Source organism: Aotus nancymaae, unplaced genomic scaffold (genome assembly GCF_030222135.1).
Source record: "Aotus nancymaae isolate 86718 unplaced genomic scaffold, 86718_ANA_hifiasm-v0.15.2.pri h1tg000028l, whole genome shotgun sequence".
Taxonomy (NCBI): Eukaryota; Metazoa; Chordata; class Mammalia; order Primates; family Aotidae; genus Aotus; species Aotus nancymaae.
Window position 1 is genome coordinate 34,181,220 of NW_026988441.1, and position 16,723 is coordinate 34,197,942.

Below are 16,723 nucleotides of genomic sequence, written 5' to 3' on the forward strand. Positions count from 1 at the left end.
AGGCGACACCCGACCCGAGCGACCTCCCGCCCCGGCCCCGGGGCTGCGCCCAAAGCACTCTTTCCGCACGCAATTGGTCCGCTGCGTTGCCACTCGAGCACACGAGCCAATGAAAACGAGGCACGGGCCTATGGGTGAGTAAACCTTCCCCCTGGGGACCGTCTTGCAGGCTTATTGGACAAGAGAACCGTCACTCACTGTTGTTCAAGAGCCAATAGCGGCAGAAAGCAAGTTGTCAAGAGAGGAAGGAGGTGTTTCAGAAAAAATGCACGTTGGCTCCGCCCATTGACAAAGTTACACCATCTTACTGGCAGGGAGAGATGTCAGTCGACAAAGTGGACCAATGGTGTTAGGAACTGAGCTACTACCTAGTTCCCTAAGAATTTTCCATTGGTTCACATAAATATCACTCCGTTGCTCCAGCCATCCAGGCAGAAGAGGGCGGGCTTTAAAAATCCGAATCTTGACTCTAATTGAGAACCATACGTGTCAATCAGAAAAACTCAGGTTCTTCCTTGTGATTGTTGGATATCTCCAACAGTCTTCTGAAGTACAGGATAGGTCCCACCGTACTCGCTCAAGGGTGACACCTCGTGGTGGGATCCGGTGTTCTGATTTTGAGTTTCCGGTCACTGGGGAAAACTACCAGTCCCAGAACTCATCTCAGTGCCTAGCCTTCAAACCAGCTCTGGGAGCAGGGTCCCAATGCGCTCTGTAGATGGGCGAGGCGAAGCCAATGCTTCCTAGGGAGAGAACGCAATAAAGTCACGCCTCCACGCCTTTGCAAATGCTGTGCCCTTTCTGCTTTGTTTACGCCCCATCTTGACGCCGCTAACACTCCAACTTTGTTTTTCTTTTGAAACAGAGTCTCTGTCACCAGGCTGGAGTGCAGTGGCGCGATCTCGGCTCACTGCAACCTCCGCCTCCCAGATTCAAGCGATTCTCCTGCCTCAGCCTCCTCACTAGCTGAGACTACAGATGTGTGCCACCACGCCCGGCTAATTTTTGTATTTTTAATAGAGACGGGGTTTCACCATGTTGGCCAAGATGGTGTCATCTCTTGAACTCGTGATCCGCCCACCTCGGCCTCCCAAAGTGCAGGAATTACAGGCGTGAGCGACTCCAGCGTTTTCCCCCCGCTTCTTCAACTTTAGCACAGCAAGGATCTTTTTTTTTTTTTTTTTTGAGACAGAGTCTCACTCTGTCGCCCAGGCTGAAGTGCAGTGCCGCGATCTTGGCTCACTGCAAACTCCACCTCTCAGGTTCATGCAATTCTCCTGCCTCAGCCTCCCGAAGAGCTGGGATTACTGGTGCGCGCCACCACATCCAGCTAACTTTTTTTTTTTTTTTTTTTTGAGACAGAGTTTCGCTCTTGTTACCCAGGCTGGAGTGCAATGGCGCGATCTCGGCTCACCGCAACCTCCGCCTTCTGGGTTCAGGCAATTCTCCTGCCTCAGCCTCCTGAGTAGCTGGGATTACAGGCACGCGCCACCATGCCCAGCTAATTTTTTGTATTTTTAGTAGAGACGGAGTTTCACCATGTTGACCAGGATGGTCTCGATCTATTGACCTCGTGATCCACCCACCTCGGCCTCCCAAAGTGCTGGGATTACAGGATGGTCTTGATCTCTTGATCTCATGATCGCCTGCCTCAGCCTCCCAAAGTGCTGGGATTACAGGCGTGAGCTATCGCGCCTGGCCAAGATACCATTTATTTGATGGTGATGACCTTGGGCAAGTTACCTCCCTTCCCTGGGCCTGTTTCCTCAGCTGTGAAAATAGAGAGGCCTCCATGGTGTCTGGGGGGCCTGGGTCCCAGGAACCAGGCTGCTGCTCCCACTCTGGGGCACCCCCTACACGATGGGCACTGGCAGGTGATTTCCAGCTATCAGCTGCTGCCATGGTGATGTGTTATGATTGGTCAGAAGGGGAGATATTCAACCACAGTGACGCTCAGACCAGAACGGGGACCTAGACAGGTCACCTCCCCAAGAAGACACAGACACACTCTGTAAGTCACAATTAAAAAAAAAGACAAACTTCCAAAAAGAAATCCTTCAGGATCTTCTAACACCTCCCTCCCTCCCTCCCCCAATGCCAGGTCAGCCCAGTGTGATTCCCACGGAGGCCAGGGCATCAGTGGCCCAGGTGGGACAGAGGGTGGGGTCCCCGTACATGGTGCCCATGAAGTCCCGCACGAAGTCCGGGAAGCGCTTCTCCACGATGCTGGTGCGAACGGCGCTCATGAGCTGCAGCTGCAGGGAGGGGAGGTCAGCGTGGGGCGTGGGTGCCTGGGACACAACCCCGCCAGCTCTGCCCCGGGCACTGGCTCACCTGGTAAGCGATGTTGTGCACCGTGAGGTGGTGCAGCGCGGCGGTGTTGTCGCTGTGCAGGAGTGCGTGCAGGAAGGCGCGGCTGTGACTGTAGAGCGTCAGGGGACAGCTCAGCACAGCCGCCCCGTCCCCTCTGCGCCCCACCCCAGATCCCCATCCTGCCTACTTCTGGCACGTAGGGCAGGTGCACTCCGGGTCTATGGGGCCGAAGTCCTTCTCGAACATCTTCTTCCTCAACTGCAGGTTCCCGGTGGGCACCAGGGCAGAGCCAAAGCGCTGCGGGAGAGGAAGTGTGAGGGAAGGGGCGGTGTCACACAGAGCTTCATTCTCCTGGGCCCTCCCACCCCCAGGCTTGCCTCCCCAGTCCCGCACCGGTCCCCTGCCCTGACCGCCTTCTGCCAGAGCCTCACCGCTGTCCGTGTAGGGAAGACACAGTCGAACATGTCACATCCAAGAGCCACGCAGACTACCAGATCGGTGGCATAGCTGGGGTTGCAGCCATGGTGGGAGGGGGGCAGAGAACCTCAGGGGCTTCCCAGGGCCCCTCCCACCCCTCGCATGGTCCAGACTGGGCCACATTCCCTCAGAACAGCCTTCAAGGGACAGCCACGTCCTCCTAGTTCCCCCAGATCAGAGCTGTGTCCGTTTCCCCCAAATGCCGGCCCCCAAGCAGGGCAGGGGGTCCCCAGGAATCCACTCCCCACAGGTAGGGTTCTGGCTCCCCTATCCACAACATACCCAACCCCCATCAGATATCGGGGCTTGTCCTTAGGCAGTCGAGAGGTGCTCAACGCCACCATCCGCCAGAACTGTGCCTTGCTCTCACCCCCGCTCAGGCCCCCGATGGCGAAACCAGGCACGTCTCGCTTGGTCATCTCTGAGGGTACAGGGTAAGGTGAGGGCAACCACAGAAGAGGAAATGCAGCTGCTCTTCAATCCCAGAACAGACCCTGCCTAGACTTCCAGAGTCCCTCAGGGAGAGAGACAGAGAAACACACAGAGACAGAGACAAAGACAGAGATGGGCTGGGCGTGGTGCCACACACCCGTAATCCCAGCACTTTGGGAGGCTGAGGCCGGTAATCACCTGAGGTCGGGAGTTCGAGACCAGCCCGGCCAACACAGTGAAAATACTTAAAATACAAAAATTAGCTGGGTGTGGTGGAACATGCCTGTAATCCCAGCTACTTGATAGGCTGAAGCAGGAGAATCGCTTGAACCCGGGAGGCGGAGGTTGCAGTGAGCCAAGATCGCCACTGCACTCCAGCCTGGGTGACAAGAACGAAACTCCGTCTCAAAAAATAAATAAATAAAAAACAAAGGCAGAGATGGAGAGGGAGAGGGACAGGGAGACAGAGGAGAGGGTCTATCAGTCTGTCTGTCTGTCTAGGGGCTGGTGCTGCTGCTGATCTCAGTGAACATTTATTGAGTGCATGCTGTATGCAAGACCGTTTCCTTCAATCCTCAGAAGAGGCACAGCCCACAGTCCCTTAGCTGAAACTGTTGGAGCCAGATGTGTTTCAGAAATCAGAATTTTCCAAATTTGAGAACAGTAAACATCCCATATGCTGAGTTACAACAGCCTGTCAGGTAAGGCGCGGTGGCTCACACCTGTAATCCCAGCACTTTGGGAGGCCGAGGCAAGCAGATCACTTGAAGTCTGGCATTCAAGATCAGTCTGGCCAACATGGTGAAACCCTGTCTCTACTAAAAATACAAAAAGTAGCCAGGCTTGGGTGCACGCCTGTGGTCCCAGCTACTCAGAGGCTGAGGCAGGAGAATCTCTTTTGTTTGAGACAGAATCTTGCTTTGTCGCCAGGCGCCAAGCTGGAGTGCAGTGGCACAATCTCGGCTCACTGCAACCTCTGCTTCCTGGGTTCAAGCAATTCTCCTGCCTCAGACTCCTGAGTAGCTGGGACCACAGGCATGTGCCACCACACCCAGCTAATTTCTATATTTTAGTAGAGACAGGGTTTCACCATGTTGGTCAGGATGGTCTCGATCTCTTGACCTCCTGAACCGCCCGCCTCAGCCTCCCAGAGTGCTGGGATTACAGGCGTGAGCCACCGCGCCCAGCCAGAAGAATCTCTTGAACCTGGGAGGTGGAGGTTGCAGTGAGCCAAGATCACACCACTGCAATCCAGCCTGGGGGACAGAGCAAGATTTTCTCTCAAAAAGCACCCAATAGGCTGGGCGCGGTGGCTCACGCTTATAATCCCAGCACTTTGGGAGGCTGAGGCAGGTGGATCATGAGGTCAAGAGATCAAGACCATCCTGGTCAACATGGTGAAACCCCATCTCTACTGAAAAAAATACAAAAATTAGCCGGGCCTGGTGGCACACACCTGTAGTCCCAGCTACTCAGGAGGCTGAGACAGGAGAATTGTTTGAACCCAGGAGGCGGAGGTTGCGGTGAGCCAAGATCGCACCATTGCACTCCAGCCTGGGTAACAAAAGCGAAACTCCGTCTCAAAAAAAAAAAAAAAAAACCAATAGCCTGTCATCAAACACTGTAACATTTCTGCCACAAAATATGTGAAGACTTCCGGGGGTAAGGAGCAAGGGTAGCAAGAGCATTAGGACAAATACCTAATGCGTGTGGGGCTTAAAACCTAATGACAGGTTGGCAGCTGCAGCAAACCACTATGGCAAATGTATAAGCTACGTAAGAAACCTGCACATTCTGCACGTGTGTCCCAGAACTTAAAGTAAACATTGTTTTTTTTGAGATGGAGTTTCACTCTTGTCATCCAGGCTGGAGTGCAATGGCATGATCTCAGCTCACTGCAAGCTCTGCTTTCCAGGTTCCAGCGCTTCTCCTGCCTCAGCCTCTGGAGTAGCTGGGATTACAGGTGCCCAACTGATTTTTTCTATTTTTAGTAGACACAGGGTTTCTCCATGATGGGTAGGCTGGTCTCAAACTCCTGATCTCATGTGATCTGCCGGCCTCAGCCTGTATGCCCGGCCAAAGTAAAATTTAAAAAATATAAATAAAAATATGTGAAGACTTATAACAACTGGGATAAAAATGAGAGATCCAGGTTAGCCATGAAATGAGCTGGCTGGGCGCGGTGGCTCACACCTGTAACCCCAGCACTTTGGGAGGCCAAGGCAGGCGGATCACCTGAGGTCAGGAGTTCAAGACTTGAGGTCAGGAGTTCATTACCCTGGCCAACATGGTGAAACCTCATCTCTACAAAAAATACAAAAATTAGCCGGGCATGATGGCGGGTACCTGTAATCCCAGCTACTTAGAAGGCTGAGACAGGAGAATCGCTTAAACCCGGGAGGTGGAGGTTGCAGTAAGCAGAGATAGCACCAATGTACTACAGCCTGGGCTTCGCAGTGCAACTCCGTTTCAAAAAAAAATACTGGAAGACCGTGAGCTACTGAAATTACAGCCATTGTCTTAATACAGTCTACTACTGCACATGGCCTGAGAGCCTTTGCTTCGGCTGTTTTTTCCACCGCTGTGCCCTTCCACCCATTAACAATCGAGTGCCGCCACGTGCCAGGCCCATGTGGAGACCTCCGCAATGGTCAGGCCCTGGGCCTGACAGTGCCCAGCTCTACCTTCAAGGCAGGTGGCCCGGAGATCTGCGTCCAGCCCCCCTTGGATGATGGCGAAGAGGTTCTGCTTGTCCGGCCGCTGATGGGCTGCAATGCACCGGTCTAGCCAGCGGATTGACCTGCAAGGGGGCCCCACACACAAGCCTCAGGAGCCTGGTGAGGCGATGGGAGACAAGGCTACAGGACCAGGATCCCCATGCCCCACATGCCCCACATATGCACAGAGCATGCACACACCTGTACATGGCCTCCTCCACGCGTGGCCCGGTCACGGTGCTGCTGACCACGTCATCCAACTGCATGATGATATCTGAGCCTGACAGTGAGACAGGGGCAGCATCACTGGGAAAGCCCCCAGTGCTTGAAGAAAGCCTCCTATCACATGGGGACAAGTGAGGCTTCCCCAAGAGCACCCCCCATCCCCAGTCTTGCTACCTCCCACACAGCTGTCCCAATCTGTTTATGCAGGAGCCAGAAGGAGCCCTACAAAATGTGCCTTTGATCCTGCCTCTGCCCAGCTTAAAATCCCATGGTGTTACACAGAACAAAAATCCTAAAATGTACAAAGGGATTCCTTAGTGCGTGATGTGCCACATTAAGAGTGGGAAACCAAACTTCCATCAGTAGGGCTCAGCTGGCCAGGCATGGCGGTTCATGCCTGTAATCCCAGAACTTTGGGAGGCCAAAGTGGGCAGATCATCTGAGGTCGGGAATTTGAGGCGAGCCTGGCGTGGTGGCAGGTGCCTGTAATCCCAGCTACTTGAGAGGCTGAGACAGGAGAATCGCTTGAACCCAGAAAGAGGTTGCAGTGAGCCGAGATCGCGTCACTGCACTCCAGCCTGGGCAACAGAGCAACAGAGAAAGACTCCACCTCAAAAAAATTAATAAATAACTAGAGCTTTGAACACTGGCCAGATATTTGATGATGTTAATGAATTACTGTCAACTGTTTTTAGATGGGGTGATAGTATTGTGGCGATTGTATATATATATATATATATATATTTTTTTTTTTTAATAGAGATGAGATTTCATCATGTTGGCCAGGATGGTCTCGATCTCCTGAACTTGTGATCCACCCACCTTGGCCTCCCAAAGTGCTGGGATTAAAGGTGTGAGCCACCATGCCCAGCCTCTACGGCTGTGTTTTTTATTTAAAAAAACAACTCTTATGTTTTAGAGATAGGGAATTTGCTGCAATATACTACAGATGATCTAAGATTATGAAATCAACCAAAGGATGGGTGCAATGGCCGATGCCTGTAATCTTAGCACTTTGAAGCTGAGGTAGACAGATCACTTGAGGCCAGGAGTTCGAGACCAGCCTGGGCAACAAGGCAAAACTCTGTCTCTTCAAAAAAAATACAAAAATTAGCCAGGCGTGGTGGTGTACACCTGTAGTCGCAGCTACTTGGGAGGCTGAGGTAGGAGAATCACTTGAGCCCAGGAGGCAAAAGTTGAGGTGAGTGAGATAATACCACTGTACCAACCAGCCTGGTTGACAGAATGACACCTTGTCTCAGGGAAAAAAAAAAAAAAAGCATGAGATATCACTGCAGATCTTATGAAATCAAGAAGATAAGAAGAGAAATATATATACTTTATTTTTTTTAAAGAGACAGGGCCTTTCTCTGTCACCCAGAAAGGACTGTAGTGGGGGAATCATAGCTCAATGTAACCTGCAACTCCTGGGTCTCAAACAGTTCCTTAGTCTCAGCCTCTGGAGTAGCTGGACTATGGCTGCCTGCTACCATGCCTAGCTAATTGTTTTAATTTTGTAGAGACGGGGTGTCATCATGTTGCCCAAACTGGTCTCAAACTCTTTTTTTTTTTTTTTTTGTGATGAAGTCTCATTCTGTCTACAGGCTGGAGTGCAGTGGCTCAATCTTGGCTCACTGCAACCTCCACCTCCCAGGTTCAAGTGATTCCCCTGCCTCAGCCTCCCAAGTAGCTGGGACTATAGGCGCGCATCACCATATCCGGCTAATTTTTGTATTTTAGTAGAGATGAGGTTTCACCATGTTGGCCAGGATGGTCTTGATCTCCTGGCGTGATCCGCCTGCCTCAGCCTCCCGAAGTGCTGAGATTACAGGCATGAGGCTGCCTGTGCTTTTTCCCCCCAATTGTAACATTTTCACCAATACCTGTCTCTCTTGTGGACTGTAAGCTCCAAAAACGGTCTATCACCAGCCCAAAGTCCCACAGGGAGTAGAGGCCACGGAATCCCTAAGTAGAGGGGCCTAAGGACAACAACAGGTTCAGGACATGCCGCCCCAGGAAGGTCAGTCTTACTTTCCCTTCTTCCTTGAAGCAGGACATAAAACTAGAAAGAGGCTGGGAGCGGTGGCTCAGGTCTGTAATCCCAGTACTTTGGGAGGCTGAGGGGGGTGGATCATGAGGTCAGGAGTTCACGACCAGCCTGGCCAACATGGTGAAACCCTGTCTCCACTAAAAAAAAAAAAAAAAAAAGGCCGGGCACGGTGGCTTACGCCTGTAATCCCAGCACTTTGGGAGGCCGAGGCGGGTGGATCACGAGGTCAAGAGATCAAGATCATCCTGATCAACATGGTAAAACCCCATCTCTAGTAAAAATACAAAAAATTAGCTGGGCATGGTGGCACACGCCTGTAGTCCCAGCTACTTGGGAGGCTGAGGCAGGAGAATTGCTTGAACTCAGGAGGCGGAGGAGGTTGCGGTGAGCCGAGATTGCGCCATTGTACTCCAGCCTGGGTAACAAGAGCGAAACTCCATCTCAAAAAAAAAAAAAAAAAAAAATTAGCTAAGCATGGTGGCCAGCACCTATAATCCCAGCTACTCGGGAGGCTGAGGCAGGAGAATTGCTTGAACCCAGGAGACAGAGGTAGTGGCAAGCCGAGATCACAGCACTGCACTCCAGCCTGGGTGACAGAGTAAGAGTCCATCTCAGAAAAACAAAAAAAACCTAGAAAGAATTCTGTGACCTTCTCCTGAAGGAGGCTATAAAACCTAGCTGAGGCCAGGCGCGGTAGTTCATGCCTGTAATTCCAGTACTTTGGGAGACAGACAGGCGGATCAAAGGTCAGGAGTTCAAGTCCAGCCTGACCAACATGGTGAAACCTGTCTCTATTAAAAATACAAAAATTGGCCAGGCACGGTGGCTCAAGCCTGTAATCCCAGCACTTTGGGAGGCCGAGGCGGGTGGATCACGAGGTCAAGAGCTCGAGACCATCCTGGTCAACATGGTGAAACCCCGTCTCTACTAATACAAAAAATTAGCTGGGCATGGTGGCGCGTGCCTGTAATCCCAGCTACTCAGGAGGCTGAGGCAGGAGAATTGCCTGAACCCAGGAGGCGGAGGTTGTGGTGAGCTGAGATCGCGCCATTGTACTCCAGCCTGGGTAACAAGAGCGAAACTCCGCCTCAAAAAAAAAAAAAAATTAGCTGGGGGTGGTGGCGTACACCTGTAATTTCAGCTACTCAGGAGGCTGAGGCAGGAGAATCACTTGAACCCGGGAGGTGGAGGTTGCAGTGAGCCGAGATCATGCCACTGTACTCCAGCGTGGGTGACAGAGCAAGATTCTATCTCAAAAAAAAAAAAAAAATAGCTGATCTCATCATAGATGATCATAAGACCCTCATGGCAGAGGTACCCATCTTAGTCCTGACCTCAAGGAACAAATGTCCTTATTTTTGAATACACAGTTCCCCCAAGCTTATCACAATTAGCTCATATTCACTTTGTCCAATCACATTTCTTCACAACTAGCCACTTCTTCATCAAACACAAAAACATAAAGGGGTGAGGCACAGTGGCTCATGGTTTTTTTTGTTTTGAGACAGAGTCTTACTCTGTCACCAGGCTGGAGTGCAGTGGCGAAATCTTGGCTCACTACAACCTCCACCTCAAGCGATCCTGCTGCCTCAGCCTCTTGAGTAGCTGGGACTGCAGGCACATGCCACCATGCCCAGCTAATTTTTTGTATTTTAGTAGAGATGGGGTTTCACCATGTTGGACAGGATGGTCTCGATCTTTTGACCCTGTGATATGCCTGCCTCGGCCTCCCAAAGTGCTGGGATTACAGGTGTGAGCCACCGTGCCCAGCCTCATGCTTGTAATACAAGCACTTTGAGTGGTAAGGGCAAAGGATTGCTTGAAGCCAAGAGTTCAAGACTAGCCTAGGTAACGCAGTGAGACCCTCATCTCTACAAAAATTTTTTTATGGCTGGGTGCGGTGGCTCACGCCTGTAATCCCAGCACTTTGGGAGGCCGAGGCGGGTGGATCATGAGGTCAAGAGATCGAGACCATCCTGGTCAACATGGTGAAACCCTGTCTCTACCAAAAATACAAAAAATTAGCTGGGCACTGTGGCACGTGCCTGTAATCCCAGCTACTCAGGAGGCTGAGGCAGGAGAATTGCCTGAACCCAGGAGGTGGAGGTTGCGGTGAGCCGAGATCGCGCCATTGCACTCCGGCTTGGGTAACAAGAGCCAAACTCCATCTCAAAAAAAGAAAAAAAATTTTTTTCAATTGGCTGGGAGTGGTGCTGTGCACCTGTAATCCCAGGTACTCTGGAGGTTGAAGTGGGAGAATCACTTGAGTCCAGGAAGTCAAGGCTGCAGTGAGCTGAGATCACATCACTACACTCCAGCCTGGGTGACACACAGATCCTACGTACAAAAACAAAAACAAACAGGCTGGGTGCAGTGGCTCACGCCTGTAATCCCAGCACTGTGGGAGGCAGAGGGTGGCAGATCACCTGAGGCCAGGAGTTTTAGACCAGCCTGTCCAACATGGTGAAACCCCATCTTTACTAAAAATTAGCCAGGCATGGTGGCACGCATCACATATAATCCCAGCAACTTGGAAGGCTGAGACAGGAAAATTTCTTGAACACGGGAGGCAGTGGTAGCAGTGAGGCAAGATCACACCATTCCACTCCAGCCTGGGTGACAGAGCAAGACCCTGTCTCAAAAAAAAAACACAACAAAACAAACAAACAAAAAAAACCCCATATATATATGGGTCTTCCTGCATCTTTGGGTCTTCACTTCTAAAGATGCCTGTGTTACATAAAACTTGGGGCCGGGCGCGGTGGCTCACGCTTATAATCCCAGTGCTTTGGGAGGCCGAGGCGGGTGGATCACGAGGTCGAGAGATCAAGACCATCCTGGTCAACAAGGTGAAACCCCGTCTCTACTAAAAATACAAAAAAAATTAGCTGGGCATGGTGGCGCGTGCCTGTAGTCCCAGCAACTCGGGAGGCTGAGGCAGGAGAATTGCTTGAACTCAGGAGGTGGAGGTTGCGGTGAGCCGAGATCGTGCCATTGCACTCCAGCCTGGGTAGCAAGAGCAAAACTTCATCTCAAAAAAAAATAATAATAAATAAATAAATAAACTTGAGCCAGGTGCAGTGGCTCACACCTGTAATCCCAGCATTTTAGTAGGCCAAGGCAGCCAGATCACATGAGATCAGGAGTTCGAGACCAGCCTGGCCAACATGCAAAACCCCATCTCTACTAAAAATATAAAAAACTAGCTAGGCGTGGTCGTGTGTGCCTGTAATCCCAATTACTCGGGAGGCTGAGGTGGGAGAATTGCTTGAACCCAGGAGGTGGAGGTTGCAGTGAGCCAAGATTGTGCCACTGCACTCCAGCCTGGGCAACAGAGCAAGACTCCATCGGCTAGGTGCAGTGGCTCACGCCTGTAATCCAAGCACTTTGGAGGCCAAGGCGGGTGGATCACCTGAGGTGGGGAGTTCACAACCAGCCTGACCAACATGGTGAAATCCCGTCTTTAAAAAAAAAACAAAAAAAGACTCCATCACAAAAATAAACAAACAAACAAACAAACAAAGTTGTAGAGAAGTAAGGTCAGGGCTCTAAAATCAGTAAAAAATTGTAGTAATAAATAGTCAAATTAATTTGTAGGCTTTTCTCCTGTTATTGAGGCTTTTTTGTTATAGGTGCTTCTTTGTTATAGAGGCTTCAGCCATAAATCTAAGATAACAAAAAAAAAAATAAATTCTTCCACCCTACAGTGTCGATCTATTAGGATGATGAGGGGAAGAGGGGTGTTGACCCTGTATTTCCATGGTTCTTTACAAGGTTCAGAAAATGTTAATTCTCTTTGTCAAGAAATGGGGATATTGGGTCGGGCACAGTGGCTCACACCTATAACCCGAGCACTTTGGGAAGCAGAGGCAGGTGGATCACCTGAGGTCAGGAGTTTGAGACCAGCCTGACCAACAAGATGAAACCTCGTCTCTACTAAAAATATAAAAAATTAGCCTGTAATCCCTGCTACTTGGGAAGCTGAGGCAGGAGAATGGCTTGAACCCAGAAGGTGGAAGTTGCAGTGAGCTGAGATCGTACCACTGCACTCCAGCCTGGGCAATGGAGAGAGTCCCCGTCTCAAAAATAAGTAAATAAATAAATACATAAAATAAAAATTGCAGTAATAATACTTAATCTACTACACGGCCAGCGTAGAGATTCACTGACATCATCTCATATGCACTTGTCAACGATCCTACCAAAGACCTGCTATTATGTATCCCCGCTTTCAGTTGGCCCAACTGAAGCTCAGGGAGGAGTGACCTGCTCAAAGCCACACAACAGCCAAAGAACAGGACCTGTGTGACCTTCACCCCCTGACAGACAGGGTAAGGGGAGGCTCCCCGGGGTCCTCTCACCCAGCGCGTTCTGGATCTGCACGGATTTCTCCGGGCTCAGCAGGGTCTCATTGCCGTCGTAGGGGGAGCGGAAGCGGACGCCTTCCTCCGTCACCTCGGACAGAGACACCAGCGACACCATCTGGAAACCGCCGCTGTCCTAAGGGAAACCCCACCGCAAGGCTGTCAGCGGGTGGAGATGGGGGACCCCTCACTCCAGAGAAGTACTCTGGGACGCCGGCTCTCTCCTCAGCTCACCGTTAGCAGATTATGAGGCCAATTCATGAAGCCGTGGAGACCGTTGGCTTTCTGGATCAGCTCGTGGCCCTGGGTTGACGGAATAAAGTGTCAGATTAGGGGTGAACGCATTCCTGGGGGCTCTTGTTGGGGGACAGAGCTGACCAGCTTTAGTCCCTGCTGCTCTTTCACGCCCATTCCAAGGCCCAGTCATGGGGGGCGCTCAATACGGCTGATCGATTGACTTTGGGAGGAGTGTCCGGGTCTGGGGGACGTTCCATGGCTCCCCAGGCCTCGCTGCTTCCCCACGAGCCGCAGACCCCACCCACCGGCCTTAGACCCAGATGGTAGGTATTGCCCAGACAGATGCGGCAACCCAGAGCGTCCAGCTGCTCGGTCGTGATGCCCTTCATGGTGGCCTGCGTGCCCACTGGCATGAACACAGGAGTGGCCACTGTCCCATGAGGCAGCCGCAGCTCGCCTGCGCGGGCCCTGGAGAGGCTGCATTCGGCCACCAGCCTCATGATCCTTGGGGCCGACTCCAGAGAAGCCTGGGTGGCCGCTCCCGCCATCTTGACTGCCGGAACCACGTGGGCAGTACCACACAGTGGGCGGCGCCATGTTGGCTGCTGTCACGTGACCGCGCGATGCTTTCTGGAGCCCGGGAAAGCGTCGGGGGACCATGGCAACGGATTTGAACCGTTGGTCCTGGCTGCGTGCCCACTTAACTCCTACCCGCAGCACGCTAAAGTGAAGAATCAAAATTGAGTTGGGAACGAATCCCATCCTTAGCGCTTTCGAGCTACAATCAGAGACTCTTTTAGCCATAATTTTATCTTGCATAAAATGCGACGAATTACAGCATGTCAGCATAAAGACGTTGTAAATATTGAATCAGGATGTTGTATAGATCTTTACACAGTGGTTGGCCCAAGTTGCAGTGAGCTGTTGATGGCGCTTTTGTTGCATCTTGTTCGTTGCTTTGTACCAAAAGATCAGTACAGGATCTAGCACATAGTAAGGACTCTGTTAGCATTAGTTTATTCAAAGAAGGAGGCTGTGCGCAGTGACTCTCGCCTGTAAATCCCATCTATTTGGGAGGCCAAGGCGGTAAATCAGTTGAGCCCAGGAGTTGGAGACCAGCCTGGGCAACATAATGAGACCTCGTCTCTACAAACAAAACAAAACAAAACAAATTTAGCCAGGCATGCTGGCGCTTCCTGTAATCCCAGCTACTTGGAAGGGTGAAGCGAGAGGACCATGTGAGCCCAACAGACAGAGGCTACAGTGAGCTGTGATCACTCCAGTGCACTGAAGCCTGAGAGACACAGTGAGACCTCGTCTCAAAAAATACAAACATTAAATAAGGAATCCTAGATTTATAGAAAAGGGTAAGGCTCACAATCTGGCCACAATTACTCCTTCATTCATTCAGTGTACACCTATATATACATACCCGACTAGTGTCAGACTCCATGCAAGCAAGGGGAGGAAGGGTCACAGATATATTGAGTGCCAGTGTGTTCCATTTATAATAATAACAAAGCCTGGCACAGTGGTTCTTGCCTGTAATTGCAGCATTTTGGGAGGCCCAGGATGGTGGGTCATTTGAGGCGAGGAGTTTGAGACCACCCTGGGCAACACAGTGAGATCCCTTCTCTACAAAAGTAACAAAATATTAGCCCAGTGTAGTGCTGCGAACCTGTAGTCCCCACTACTTGGGAGGCTGATACTGGAGGATCACTTAGGCCTGGAAGGTTGAGGCTGATGAGGCTGCAGTGAGCTGTAATATTGCCACTGCATTCCAGCCTGGGTGACAGAGTGAGACCTTGTCTCAAAAACAAAACAAAATCTAATGTAATATATAACTATGTAACCCCTGGCAGGTGCAGTGACTCAAACCTGTATCCCAGCACTTTGAGAGACCAAGGCAGGAATTTCACTTAAGGCCAGGAGACTGATAGCAAAACCCTGTCTGTAGAAAAAATTTAAAACATTGGCCAGGCGCAGTGGCTTATGCCTGTAATTCCAGCACTTTGGGAGGCTGAGGTGGGTGGATCATTTGAGGTCAGGAGTTCGAGACCAGCCTGGTCAATTTGGTGAAACCCTGTCTCTACTAAAAATACAAAAATTAGGTGGGGCGTGGTGGCTCATGCTTGTAATCCCAACACTTTGGGAGGCCGAGGCAGGCAGATCACAAGGTCAGGAGTTCAAGACCAGCTTGACCAATATGGTGAAACCTCATCTCTACTAAAAATACAAAACATTAGCTGGGCATGGTGGCACACACCTGTAATCCCAGCTGCTCAAGAGGCTGAGGCAGGAGAATTGACTCAAATTCACAGCCGCTCCGGGAGGCGGAGGTTGCAGTGAGTCGAGATTGAGCCACTGAATCCTAGCCAGGGCGACAGAACAAGACTCCATCTGAAAAAAAAAAAAAATTTGCCAGGCATGATGGTGTCTGCCTGTAGTCCCAGCTACTTGGGAGGCTGAGGCAGGAGAATTGCTTGAACCCGGGAGGCAGAGTTTACAGTGAGCCAAGGCCAGGCACGGTAGCTCATGCCTATAATCCCAGCACTTTGGGAGGCTGAGGCAGGCAGATCATGAGGTCAGGAGTTCGAGACCAGCCTGGCCAACATGGTGAAACTCCCATCTCTACTAAAAATACAAAACTTAGCCAGGCATGGTAGCGGATGCCTGGAATCTCAGCTACTCGGGAGGCTGAGGCAGGAGAATTGCTTGAACCTGGGAAGCAAAAGTTGCAGTGAGTTGAGATAATGCCACTGCACTGCAGCCTGGGTAATAGAGCAAGACTCCGTCTTGAAAAAAAAAATTAAAAAATTAACAGGGTGTGGTGGCATGCACCTGTAGTCTTAGCTACTGGAGAAGGTGTGAGGCAGGAAGGTCACTTGAGCTGCAGAGTTGAAGGCTGCAATGAGCTATGATCCGGCTACGGTACTCCAGGTTGGGCAACAGAGTGAGACCCAAACCTCCCAAAAAGAATAATAATGTATGATGTTATGTAGTAATTCTTTTTTTTTTCTTTCTTTTTTTTTTCGTTACATAGTAATTCTTATCATTACAACTGGAACTGGCCAGTAGAGAGTGCTGTTGTCCCAGAAGATGTCCTCTCAGATTGCAATTGCCTTAAACTGGGCTATTCTGGCCAAGAGGGTGTTTCTGGGAGCCTTAAGCCTCCTAATCTGTAAGAAAGGCTAAGGATGCCAGTTTCCCAGAGGGTGGGGCATCCTTAGTAAGGCCACACCTGGAAAACACCCCTGTCCACCAGCAAGGCAGCCTCTGGGCCTTTGCACCTGCCTTTTTCTACAACATTCATTCTACAACATTCATTCTTTTTCTTTTCTTTCTTTCTCTCTCTCTCTTTTTTTTTTTTTTTTTTGAGATAGAGTCTCACTGTCTTGCCCAGGCTGCAGTGTAGTGGCCAGGTCTCAGCTCACTGTAACCACTGCCTCCCAGGTTCAAGCAATTCTCCTGCCTTAGCCTCCCAAGTAGCTGGAATTACAGGAGGCTGCCACTACGCCCAGCTAATTTTTTGTGTTTTTAGTAGAGACAGGGTTTCACCATGTTGGCCAGACTGGGCTCAAACTCCTGACCTCAGATGATCCACCCACCGCGGCCTCCCAAATTGCTAGGATTACAGGCATGAGCCACTGTGCCCGGGTGATCATCTCTTAAAAAAAAAAAAAAAAATCCATGGGAAATAAAAAAACAATAAATAAATAAATAAATAAAAAGACAAAAAAAAAAATCTATGGGAATGAGACTCAGTCATCAGTATTGTTTTGTTTTTTTAAGCCTCAGGGGATTTCCGTGTGCAGCCAATGTTGCCTCTCAGTCGTTTAGGTTCCAAAAACAGCATTTAATTATCTAATCCAATGTGAGTCTCTTTCCTTTCTGGGCGACCTTCTCTT

At 50.5% G+C, this 16,723-nt stretch overlaps 1 protein-coding gene across 1 annotated transcript; it reads right to left on the bottom strand.

Moving 5' to 3' along the window:
• Positions 1-1,717: 1,717 nt before the first annotated feature.
• On the bottom strand, positions 1,718-13,385 carry QTRT1 (queuine tRNA-ribosyltransferase catalytic subunit 1). The gene is made up of 10 exons (XM_012435926.2): positions 13,121-13,385; positions 12,813-12,881; positions 12,576-12,714; positions 6,141-6,219; positions 5,907-6,022; positions 3,073-3,211; positions 2,745-2,820; positions 2,501-2,610; positions 2,335-2,422; positions 1,718-2,255 (listed from the first exon to the last, which is right to left on the bottom strand). The coding sequence occupies exons 1-10, from the start codon at positions 13,361-13,363 to the stop codon at positions 2,103-2,105; spliced, it is 1,212 nt and encodes a 403-aa protein (XP_012291349.1). The 5' UTR covers positions 13,364-13,385; the 3' UTR covers positions 1,718-2,102.
• Positions 13,386-16,723: the final 3,338 nt, after the last annotated feature.

Coding starts and splice junctions, on each gene's coding strand:
- QTRT1 (XM_012435926.2), bottom strand. CDS start 13,363: ATGGCGGGAGCGGCCACCCAGGCTTCTCTGGAGTCGGCCCCAAGGATC. Junction 12,882..13,120: donor ACCATCTGGGTCTAAGGCCG/GTGGGTGGGGTC, acceptor CCGTCAACCCAG/GGCCACGAGCTGATCCAGAA. Junction 2,423..2,500: donor ACCTGCCCTACGTGCCAGAA/GTAGGCAGGATG, acceptor GACGCTCTACAG/TCACAGCCGCGCCTTCCTGC.